At 36.3% G+C, this 12965-nt stretch overlaps 1 protein-coding gene across 2 annotated transcripts in view; it reads right to left on the bottom strand.

Moving 5' to 3' along the window:
- Positions 1–12965, bottom strand: part of KLHL1 (kelch like family member 1) — a 202758-nt gene that overhangs the window by 132021 nt on the left and 57772 nt on the right. For both annotated transcript variants that reach the window (XM_027739034.2, XM_027739035.2), the window contains exon 2: positions 12354–12536. In XM_027739034.2, coding sequence (XP_027594835.2) covers positions 12354–12536 — 183 coding nt within the window. The remainder of the gene's footprint in view (positions 1–12353; positions 12537–12965) is intronic.

The following is a 12965-nucleotide window of genomic DNA, read 5'->3' as shown; positions in this document are numbered from 1 at the left end:
GCAATGTTTTTGTTAAGAAACATTTCCAAGGAAAATAATTTCAAAATACCTACAAAATATGCATGGCTTGCTCTTTAAGGATCTGATTCAGATAAATCAAAACACAGGAAGTATCAGGTATGATTGTAATTACTGGGGCTTTAAGTTTAGGAATTCTTCTAAATACCATCTACAGTAAAATTCTGATCTTGTTAGGAGTGAATATTCCCAGATTATCTTGAGACAGAATTGTGGTACAGCTATAAATAGTGTACCACACGCTTCCATAAAAGATGGTCACATTTCTGGATTAATTTGAAACTATAATATATAAACACAATAAAAGACACAAGAATCACAACTGGAGAACTTGGAAACCAAGAAAAATACTTAGCCTTTAGTATATTGTTAACTATTTTGTTCAAGGGAAATAAATTATAAATAAAAAAAAAAGAAATAGTAAAGATAAATGAGTTAATGTTTATCAGCCAGCACAGTAATTGATTCCTTTTGCTCTCTTAGCTCATTCCAACAGTAAAGTATGAAAGTTTGAATTGGCTTAATAATTTTACAGTGCTTTAAGCTACTATATTTTACCTGCAAGTATGGCAGCTTGAAGACATATATATGGCCTTTACTTTGGCTCTAATGATAGGAAATGACTAATTAGGTATAGTAGTTTTATCAATTTTTGTGTTGTTCTCAACTCTAGTAATCATGAATTTTAGAAGTAAACATCCTAATTCATAAACAGTTCACATTCATATTTATGTAATTGCTAAAACCCCATACTTTGGTGCTGCCACCAGAAGCTCCTATTTTTTCATCACTGCTTTTTCATCACTGAGGAACATTTACTTCTATTTGTTTATTTGTTATTTCCATTTTATTTTAATTAAATATTTATTTATTATCTTTAAATCCCTTCTTCAAATAATTTTTGAACAGTTATAAATAAGTGACTTTACTGTTAATAGATGCTTTAATAAAATAAAAAATAGAAAAGAAAAAAATGAAATATTGATGATGTTCTATGAAATAAAATCTCTCACAGCCACCAAAGATGTAATTTAGGTATGTGATTGAGATTTCCATTTGAGATCATTTTGCTTAAGCTGTTGCTTCAGATTTACTAACCATCATTCAAATTCAACTAGGAGTCTTCAACTTTGTCACTTGCTAGAAGCAAAGCCAAAACCATTTGCTGCATCAAATGAACTTTTGATACACTGGTTAATGATTAATGGAAATATTTTCAATCAGTAGTAACTTGTATTTCAATTTACATCATTTATGTTCATGAATTATTTATTATACAATCTTATCGTCAAATATAAAAAAACCCAAATCAAACAACAGAGGGAGAACAGAAGGCTTACATCTCTTTCACAAACTTATATAAAAATGTGTGGTTTTCCATAATTTGTGTGAGGAAAGTCAAAGAAGTCATCTAATGGATTTCAGTTGCGAAGGAGAATTCAGTCTACAGGACCAGACAAGATCCAGTCCAAAGTGAAAAAAAAAAGACGAAAAAGAAATAATACAGATGTCAGGTCCTCAGCATTACCCATTTTACTTAGAAGTTTGCACCACCTATTAAAGAAGATGGCTTAACTCAGCAGAAAGGCTCTGTGATGTAGCAGCTTGATGTACAAGGATTCTTTTTTTTAAGTACTTTATGTTAATCAATAGTTAACAGAAATAATGAACCAGCTTCTTCATCAATATAACTACAACGAAACGGTTAACTGATTTCAAGACACTAACTTTTACCCCGGGAAGCGCTCCAAAAGTTGAACTAAAGTGAGAGGAACTTGCTAATTACACTTAATTCAGAAAAGGTGACACCTTTTGTAAAACTTAATTGTGTTCCAGTGTTGAGATAGAAGATGAAAAGTGGGAAATCAAAGAGATCAATGAATTTGTAATGATCTGCTGCTTTTTGTAGATCAGAAGGCTCGAAACATTCCTAAATCTTGGTTTAAAGGCATGTTGACCTATTCATCAATAAAGGTCAGCTGTCTCAGGATGTCACCTTTTTTAACTGCTGATCTGGCAGAGAGAATACATAATAAACTCTCATCCTTGAAACTCATAGCACGTAACTCGTGGCTTAAATGAATTTGTGGACCCAGAAAGCTTTTCTCCAGATTAAGGGACTTTTCTGCCTTTACAACTAAATTCAGCCAGATATATTTCTGGTTTGTTTTATAGTAATCAATATAACTGATCATTGATTCTATGATTCACTGTTTTAAGATGTGATTTGCTGCTCTGCAGGGGACACCAGCTGACACTGTGTGTCTTTACTAATAATAATAAAGCTCTACTGATAGCTCTTTACTGATATCTGCTTTACAGCTCTTCTTGCAGCAGACAAACATTTTCTGTATGTATAGATAAGGCTCCATGATTTCATAAATTTTAAGGCTTGCAGAACCTATACTAAGATGTATCCATGCATGCCCTTGAAATAATTTCAGGAAAAAAAGAGAGTAGACAGTAGTCATCTGAATGGTACACAAAAGCACCATTAAGTAATATGCATTAATAGTAACATGCATCCAACTGACTTATCAAAAACATGTTTTCTGTGAAGTATTCCACCATTCATTGAAAATTAAATTTTCCTTAGAATTCAGAGCTAAAAACGCATATTCAAAAAAAAAATTTATGAATGCATATATGTGAGTCCATAGATATATATATGCATACTTCACAATTGTATCTGTCAAAAAGAAAGCGAAAATTAAAATGTCATGTGGTAAAATTCTCAATATTGTTATTTTTTTCCAAAATTTTTCTAAATAGAAGGTGTTTCTATGCAGTTAACAAACAGGAGACAGTCTTAAAATAAATTTGGGATTTAGTATCCACTCAGAACCATTATCATAGTGCAATCACCTTGCTTATAATTCAGGAACATCAGATTAGCTCATTATCATACCAGAAATCCACATTTATTGGGTAAAGAAGCAATGAGTATGTAACAGTTAAATTAATGAGAATTTTCTCATACTTTTCATCATAACTGTTGATATTGACATTGTGTTCTGTGCGCTTACCTCATTTTTGAGAGAATGGAAGAGAACTATGTGATAAACTTTCTTCCCCAAGACCATCACAAAAACTTTTATAAACTAGCCTATTCATAAAGGGAATTTTAAAAAAACAATAAATAATAATAATAATAATAATAATAATAATAATAATAATATCTCCAAGGAAGTCAACTAGAGAGGCAGATTGAATTTTGAAGAGAATTGATTAAGCCTGAAACAAGAAAGTTTACTTTTTCTCTTTATTCAAACAGCTTCCTTCCATTTTAATTTTTTACACAACACATAGCTACAAGTGACACCAGTAATCTACGTTAAGTGATGTTCCCTCTTTTCCCTGAGGACCACGCCTTTCGAGTTTACATTCTCTTCTTTCTTTAATTCATCTTCTTTTAATTCTTTCACTGTTTCCAGAAACTAAAGTGTAAATACAGTAAGTGCGTCTATCTCTTCTATTCTACAAACTGAAACACAAAGTTACATTCCATTATATTCTCATATTGTCTCAATGTTTTTAGGAATGTTACACAAATCCAGTATCAACACTTCCAACAAATACACAATGTCTACCAGAGCTTTAGTTTTCTTCAGAAACTGTAAGTAATGCATATATCACATTTGCCAGATTTGACAGCAAAGTCCATTGTCCAAAACACTTTGCCAGTGTGTTTGTGGTCCTGTGTCAATTTTAAAGATACCTGCAACTGCAGCCAGTATTTGGAACGCTATGCTGTTAACTTCTCAACATTTGGGAATGGGCAAGACAAGCAAAATGTCACAGGATGAAGATAAGAGTTGACGAGGATCCATTATGATGCAAATACAAAACAGAGCTCAGTGGTTTTCTCCAGAAGAATACCCACACAATTCAGACATAGCATACATATTTGATTGTAGAAAGATGACACAATCAACTGTGATACTCAGTATGTGGGCTTTATGATTTCCTTTATTCACTGTAACTCCACAAGGAAAAAGGGGAAAAAGCTTGCGGGAGAAGGAAAAGTCCAGTTTTATCTCCTTTGAACTATCAGCAGAAATCTCAGAAACACAAATGTTAGGTTTGATGGAAGTACAGAGAATGATCTGTGAAGTTATTAGAATAAGTGACTGCTTAAGTATCTAGATTTTTTAAAGTCCATTTGTCATCCTTTTATTTTAGAACTCCTTTTTACAAAATTATACAATAGAGCATCAATATTATCTTCACAACCTATTCCTCCATAGAACTTGGTTTGGTCAAATCCTTGTGTGTGATTTTCAGTCCCTTTTTTGATGGTGGGTTGTCACATCTTCCTGATCCAAGTACTTCTTATATGGCCTTCTTTGTCAGTCTGTCATATATCTGAATTCGTTTGTTTTATTTTCATATTCTGTATCATTTATCCTCTCCCTCATTTTATTTTCTTTTAACAATCAATTTGGAAGGGGAATCAATCCCCTAAACATCGATGTCAGACCAGTTTCAGATAATTCAAAGTACCTAATTCATCAACATAGGCTGGTGCTGACCTATAAAAACCCTGTCCCCCTCTGGACCACATGATGGAAGCCAGACAGGGCACTCAAGGCACCTCAGGAGAGATTAGGCAGCTGAACATTTCTTTTTTACTTTCTTTTTCAGACATCTCATTCTTGTTTCTTTCACTCTTCAAAGTTCATTTCAGTCACTGCACTTGCCTCCACTCCATAAAGTAATACGATTAGTACTCTGGTTTAATACTATCATAAAATATCTTGAGTTGGAAAGGACCCATAAGGCTCCTTGCAGGACTACCTAAAACTAAAACAAAAATAAACCACAGGACTAAGCATATGATCCAGATGCTCCTTGAACTCTTTCCACTTCCCTGAGAAGCCTGGTGGAGTAACTCACCATCTTCCTGGTGAAGAACCTTTTTGTAATGTCCAATCTGAACTTCCTCTGACCCAGCTTCATTCCATTTCCTCATGTTCTGTCACTGGTTACCAGAGAGGAGATCACCATCTCCCCCTCTGCTCCCTCTCCCCTTAAGGAAGCTGTAGACTATGATGAGGTCACCACTCAGCCTTCTTTTCTCTAGGCTGAACAAACCAAGTGACATCAGCTGCTCTTTGTAAGTCGTTCTCCTCTGGACATACTCTAACAGTGTGAAGTCCCTATAGCATGGCTCCCAAAACTGCACACAGTACTGGAGCTGAGGCCTCACCAACACAGAGTAGAGCAGGACAATAACCCCCCCTTGACTGGCTGGCGATGCTTTGTCTTATGCACCCCCAACAGTTGGCCCTTTGTTGCCAGGGTACTGCTGACTCATATCCAACTTGCCACCAACCCAAATCCCCACATCAAGATTATCAATCAAGGTTAACATTAAAGGCTTATCTAAAGTGCCTTGCTGCTTTCCCTCCAGTAGGAGGAATCTTTGCTGCTGTTGTTGTTCTGTTCCAACCATATTACTTGAATAAATTGTCTTTAAACTCATGGACAGTAGGTTGTATTAAACAACACATTTCAGATGCAATGTTTGATGTGGGAAGTTCCTCAAATCTTAATTACAGATATCTCAGAATGAACTGGTTGTACTGCTTTTACTGTGTGGTTTCCATGTGCATCTGCTACTATTGCCAGAAAACAAATCAACACTTAGGACTAATGTGCATTTTTCTTCTTTCACTTCCTGCCTCTAAACTCTCCTTCCTTCTCTTCCTGCTTCTTTACCTTTTCTCCTTGCCTTTCAGCCTAACTTTCTTCATTAATTTATCCATTTTACTGATATTTTTTTAAACTTTGTCTCTAATAGTAGCACTCAAAATCGAAACAGTTGGTACCACTACTCAGAGAACTGAAAAAGACAAAACTAATTGGAGTTTGTTGAAAGAGTTTTATCAAATTTATCAAGGTGATAGTAAATAAAAGATGTATTATTTTAGAACTGAGCATCCAAAAAAAAAAAAGGTCCAGTTGAACTTGTTTCCATATTTGTAATGAAAATTTTAAATTTGTGTTGAAAGTTCTTCACTTTTCATCCAACCAGTTGTAGAACTGTAGCCTTACTAAAGTATTTCTTTGTTTCACATGTAAGTGACAATTGTCTAATAATTCTGTACTACCTTTTCTGCCATGGTAAGAGCCCCTCTTAGCCCTTATCTTGAATATCAGAAAGAACAAAAATGTATAAGAACTCAGATTTCTCATTGTAGCAGGATATTCTCCTCCCCCCAGATGTGAACAAGAAAATGCCCTATTTGCAAATGTATCACTGGTGGGCTGAGGGGGCTCTAATCCCCAGGCCTGGTAATGTTGAAACCAGTCTGGCTTCAACCCTGAATTAACATCCTGAATTAACATCCGGATGTTAAGACAACCACCAGAGTCAGTCAATCACTTTATACTGTAAAGGTATGAAGTGGACTTTCATACTGCCAGGTTCTTGTAACATAGCCCTTCTTGGGGTGTATTAGTGGAGATTCCTCCCTTGGGTTGGGATGTCCCTCAAGGACAGTTCTCTAGGTTGAGAGAAAGAGAGATGCCAAAGAACATTGGTATCGGTGAGTCACATCAATCTCTAGTTAATAATTATTTCTTTTTTCTAGCTTTAATATAAGTGTTTCAATAATTGATTTAAATATTATATTATAAATGACAGTCACAGAAAATGAGAAAAATATACATACATGTATCTCCAGAATGAGTGGAGAAACTAGAAACTCCATGTTCATGTTCATCCTAATATATTAGGATGGACTGCTAATAGTACAACAGCTTAAATGAAGGGAAATTACTATTTTAGCATTCTTTCTCCCTTTAAGGTATTTACATTTTTATATTTAATTGTTATTTATACATGTTATAGCAATATAACAAAAAAAGATGAGGCTTATTTAATTTTTGAAATTTATTTAAATGTCAGCTACTTTTCCCTCTGAAATGCCTATTAAAAAGGTCTTCCTACTTTCTCAGTACCCTTTTTGGTTGCTTGTTCATTATTACAACACACGGTTCTTTTGTCTTTCCTTTTGCTATTCCTTCATGCAAAATATTACATCTGCAACCTGTTTAATGGAATATTAGATTAGACAAATGTAATGTTCAGGAGCTAACAAAAAGCACATTAAAACTGTTTGAGACACCCAAACAATAAAACGCAGTTGTAATATATAATTTGACTTTCTCCTATTTATTTTCTGAGAAATAAAAATGTAAAAAATAAAAAATTGAAAAAATCTAAAACAAACTAGAAAACTTGATTTTTACACTATTGTTTTGTTTTGATTTGTTTTAAATCAAAGAAGAGTGAAGAAAAAGATCACAATCGTACTTATTGCTAAAAGATGTAGAAAGTTTGGCTCTGGTTTTCTGAAAGCAATTCTTATGGTACTGTATTGTAGTATATTAAATCTAATGCATTTTCTAAAGTCATTCTTTTAAAAAGTAGAGAAAATATGTGAAGACCATTCCTTTTTGGTAATAATTTTGAGTATTTTGTATTTCTTAATTTGTTACATATTCAGTATAAGCTATGGCTTGTAATATGTTTTAATTGGATTTTAAAATGAGGATTCATTTTATCTAAGATAAGATTTTATAAACTTATACAGTGGATATTCTACCAAATTCCTACCTATCATGAAACTACAGGTCCATTAGCCTGATCTCAGTGCCTGGCAAGGTTATGGAGCAGATCATCATAAGTCCAATCACACAACACCTACAGGATGGACAAGGGATCAGACCCAGCCAGCACGGGTTTAGGAAGGGCAGGTCCTGTCTGACCAACCCGATCTCCTTTTATGATCAGGTGACCCACCTGGTGGATGAGGGGAAGGCTGTGGATGTGTCTACCTGGACTTCAGCAAAGCCTCTGACACCGTCTCCCACAGCATTCTCCTGAAAAAGCTGGCAGCCCACCGCTTGGACAGGGGCACTCTGTGCTGGGTCAGGAACTGGCTGGAGGGCCGGGACCAGAGAGTGGTGGTGAACGGTGCTGCATCCAGTTGGCGGCCAGTCACTAGTGGTGTCCCCCAGGGATCAGTGTTGGGCCCAGCTCTGTTTAATATCTTTATTGATGATCTAGATAAGGGGATTGAGTTCACCATTAGCAAATTTGCAGATGACACCAAGTTGGGGGGGGGGTGTTGACTTGCTGGAAAGCAGGAGGGTTCTTCAGAGGGACCTGGTCAAGCTGGAGAGTTGGTCTGATTCCAGTGGGATGAGGTTCAACAAGGCCACGTGCTGGGTCCTGCACTTTGGCCACAACAACCCCATGGAGCACTACAGGCTGGGGACAGAGTGGCTGGAGAGCAGCCAGGCAGAGAGGGACCTGGGAGTTTGGATCGACAGGAAGCTGAACAGGAGCCAGCAGTGTGCCCAGGTGGCCAAGAAGGCCAGTGGCACCCTGGCCTGTATCAGGAACAGTGTGGCCAGCAGGACTAGGGAAGTGATTCTTGCCCTGGACTCAGCGCTGGTGAAGCCACACCTGGAGTACTGTGTCCAGTTCTGGTCCCCTCAGTTCAGGAAGGACATTGAGGTGCTGGAGCAGGTCCAGAGAAGAGCAACAAGGCTGGTGAAGGGACTCAAGAACAAGTCCTATGAGGAGAGGCTGAGGGAGCTGGGGCTGTTCAGCCTGGAGAAGAGGAGGCTCAGGGGAGACCTCATCACTCTCTACAACTCCCTGAAAGGAGGTTGTAGCCAGGTGGGGGTTGGTCTCTTTTCCCAGGCAACTATCAGTAAGACGAGAAGGCATGGCCTTAAGCTGTGCCAGGGGAGGTTTAGGTTAGATATTAAGAAGAAATTCTTTACAGAGAGGGTAATCAGGCATTGGAATGGGCTGTCCAGGGAAGTGGTGGATTCTCCATCCCTGGAGGTTTTTAAGAGGAGACTGGATGTGGCACTTAGTGCCATGGTCTAGTAACCACGGCAGTGTTGGATCAAGGGTTGGACTTGATGATCTCAGAGGTCCTTTCCAACCTGGTTAATTCTATTTTATGATAAGTATCACATTTAAAAACTCCACAAATACCGGTTTTGCATTGTCCTCTGCAAGCAGGTTTTTTATATGTTCTAAGGAATGCAAAGTATATATTATCTAGCCTAAATCGCAAAATCTTTAATTAGAGGGGGTACTTTACTGGATCTCTTTAATTAGAGGAGGTACTTTACTGGATCTGCTCCTGACAGATCTGGAGAGAGAAAAGAAAGCACCTGTGAAATATGTTGGCAAACTTGGCTGCAGTGACCATGAGACAATGAAATTTTAGACAATGGATCCTGAGAAAAGTTCGTAAAATGAAGAGCAAATTACAAGCCTGGACTTCTGAAGTGACTCCTGATGAAAGTCAAATGCAAAAAGAGAGTAGGTGAAAAAGGAAAACAAAAAAACCTCCCAGTGGCAGGTTCTGTGGAGGGTATAACTCACAACACAGGAAGATGTCCTTAGGCTGCAGTTAAATGAATTGGACATATATAAGTCCTTGGAGCAGAGAGGATAAGTTGAAGGCGCAATGCTAGAGGAAGATCTACAATGTCACTGAAAGGCCACTCTCTCTTATCTTTAATGGATCAGATAATTGTAGGTTTGAAATTGACTGGAAAAGTCAATTTCCATGTCCATCCTCAAGAAGAAAGATGTAGACACCTATAGACTGGTTTGCCTCACCAAGATCATGGAGCAAATTTGCCTAGACGCCCCGTGCTGGATCACTAAAAACAGTGAGGATAATAAAAAACTGGAACAAGCTAAGAAGAGAGTAACCTCTGCAAGTGATGATATTAAAAACTAACCGGGTATGACCTCAATGGTCTAATCTAACCTTGTAGTTGATCCTGCTTTGAGCAGGGAGGGTTGAATCTGTAATTTCTAGCTTTTTAACAGCCACAGTAAAAATAAGCAGTTCCCTGTGCTTGTCCAGCCACATGTGTCTAAAACAACATAGAATAAACACTGTTAAAAATAAAAATAGAAAGAAAATTCAGAATACCCTTCATCTCATTTTATCTTGTCTTATCAACTCTACAAAATTCAACAGTTGACTTTTCCAGTTCTTCGAGATTTGGACTTTCAGCTGCAGACCACTGAGAAGCAGAAAATTAAATGTAAAGGTCTCTGAAGGTTTATTAGAAAATCTAAATAAGACTCTGGCTATTATTTCATGTTCAGTCTTGTTATTAGGGTATTTTTCCAGCTCAAGACTAATTTACATATACTGTAGAATTGAAATGACAAATGTGAAATTAAATTACTGCTGAAAGGTGGGCATACAAATATGAACATCTGTATTAAAAATAGTGGGGTAACTGAACTAAACTAAGTAAAAAAACCCAAACAACTTACATTTTCCTCTGTTTCCTACTCTACAAACTATGCAGGTTACCAAAATAACTAAAATGGGCAAAAAGTATACTGGTAAAAAAAATATATTTTGTACTGTCCATATTAAATAGGGTGAATGATACCAATTATGGAATATTTATATGTATCTAATTAGTATTTTTGTGTCATTTTAAGAATGTAGATTCAGTCATTTATTTTGCTCTACTTTTTCACCTTATATGTGTTGAAAAATGTGAAAAGCAAAAACTGGACTGGTAACTGCTAAGAAGGAACAATAAAATTCCTATTATTTCTGAAAAAAAAAAAAAAAAGATTTATTTCAGTAATATATAGGAATGCAAAACTGGACACAAATTAGAAGGCCTTAGGCTATTATTCCTACAGTTTTCTTTGTGATAGCTGGCACCTTAAGGCAAATCTTGTAGCTCTTGTAGGAACAATATAAATGCAGATGGATAGAAGGACTAAAGTTTAACGTTATTACATCTGTACTTGATATACTCATAAAGGAAAGATCTTGGCAATTTAGATGAAAATAGCACCAGACCACAGCTACCAGGGGTGCATAAGGTGCTAGATGCATAATACATTTAACAGTGGTAAAAGGCCTGGAACACAGAAGCTGGATCAGGTGCCAGGTCGCTGGGTAGAAATTACTAAGGACCTAACGGAAACCTGAATACACACAGGTAAGGGAGGAACAGGAGAAATGGCAGCTCTTAGAAGACAGAAGACTAGAAACAAAGTCTTAAGAATGAAAATTGCTGAAAGAAGAAGAGAAATATTTCTATATCTATTACAGATACTAATCTGAAGGGGACTCCGTTCCATGTGTGCTGCAAACTACCTAGATCAATCTGTTACTGCTTGTTAAGTGGAGTTATGCTTCCATTTATTATAATTATTGGGGTAATTTGAATATTTTAATGGTTTCTGTCTTGTTTTACTTTTTACCATTTGGACAATAACTTTGGCTTTCCAGTCTTGCATATTGCACCTTTTTTTTTTTTTTTTTTACTTATTGTTATGGCAATTTTTTGTTAAACAAGAATATTCTCTGTGTCTTTATTCACTTAGGGTAAAAGCAACATACTATGAGATCATCTCATAGTATCCCTTTACACCAGAAAGTTAATTTATAAGTTCAGGAATCCATTGGCTGTTTTTCTGATTTTCTGCTGGGAAACCATAGTCCTGCTCTGAATTTGGTATCTCAGCAGAGAAATCAGGACACAAGCAGGAAATAGATCACCCTTGGTTTGCAACCTTATGCACAGTTCAGATGCAAAAATACTTGTTCTCCTAAAAATTCTGAATTATTCTCTGTATTTTAATCTAAACTCTAGGATTTGATTTTTATTTGCATTTGTTAAATCAAAGCCTATCGCTAAGACCAAAATCTCAGTGAAGAGTAACCATTTTAAACTCTAATTTTTATCTAAAACCAAGCATAGTTTCACATATACTGGCTTGCTTTAATACCAGATAATCGTATAGAATTTTATAAATGATAATTTAATTATATTTTTATATCAATAATTATCATTAAAAGTAAATACGTTTTTCAATTCATTGAAAAGTACAGGTCATAGGAGAAAGCCTTCAGTATTCCTCTGTAAGTGTCTGAGAAACTCTGTACAAGAGACTTATCAGAGTATCAGGATCTTAAACTAGAAATTACACAGCGTTCAGTGTACCTATACAGTATTTCATTTCAGAAATTTCCATTCTCCTCACATATGAATAGAATCACAGCAGGGAGAATTGTTTGTCACACTCACAATCAGTCTGCTAGTTGAGTGCTACTTGAACGTTTGGAATATGTACAAAAATCCCTCACCTTCAAAACCCCAACCTTCAAATACACCTTTTGCAGTCCTTTAGCTATGTCTAAAGCAAGATAGATGCAGGTATAAGGGGCAACAGAAAACACTGTTCTAACAAATACAGATACCCAAAACATTTACTTTTGTAACTTCCATATTTTATGCTTATTTCCTACCTATGCGCAGGTATCTTGCGGTCCCCAGCAATCAGGATAACGTCACAGAGCTGCTGTTGCTTCAAGTAGCTCTCCATCTTTCTGAAGGTTTGCTCTGCATGGTGAACAGCCTGGTAGAATTCCTCGGAGCTACACGAATCCATGTCACAGTGGGGTGGCAAGGAGTGGCTGGCTCCTGACAGTCTGTAAACCACAAGAGAAACTCCACGTTGATAAGATGTAACCAGGCTTCATCACAGGCTTCTACAATCTGATACAAGTAATCAGTGCATCCTTTCCCTGTTCTCACGGCTAGAAGTACAAAAATCTTACTGCAGTGGGAGAGAACCGAAAAAAGCAATCCTATCTTTCCACTGTTTCTACTCTAGCTTACTTTCTCAAATTCACATTCATTTTACATCCCATGGGAAAGAAAAATAAAATTCTAATTGATTTAATTTGTAAAGAATTGTGATTATTTCCTCAACAATAAATGACATAGCTACTTTTCAACCGAAAGGCTCATTAATAGAAAGTAAATTTAGCATGCAAAAATAATGAAGTCTATATTAGAAAAAAGAAAAAAGAAGAAAAGAAAAGAAAAACAGGAGAAAATGTAATTTTTTTTCATTA

The sequence above is a fragment of the Pipra filicauda genome, unplaced genomic scaffold, assembly GCF_003945595.2.
Source record: "Pipra filicauda isolate LSUMZ 115617 unplaced genomic scaffold, ASM394559v2 scaffold473_size681673_pilon, whole genome shotgun sequence".
In the NCBI taxonomy this organism is placed as follows: domain Eukaryota; kingdom Metazoa; phylum Chordata; class Aves; order Passeriformes; family Pipridae; genus Pipra; species Pipra filicauda.
This window is presented reverse-complemented; position numbering and strand designations above follow the sequence as displayed.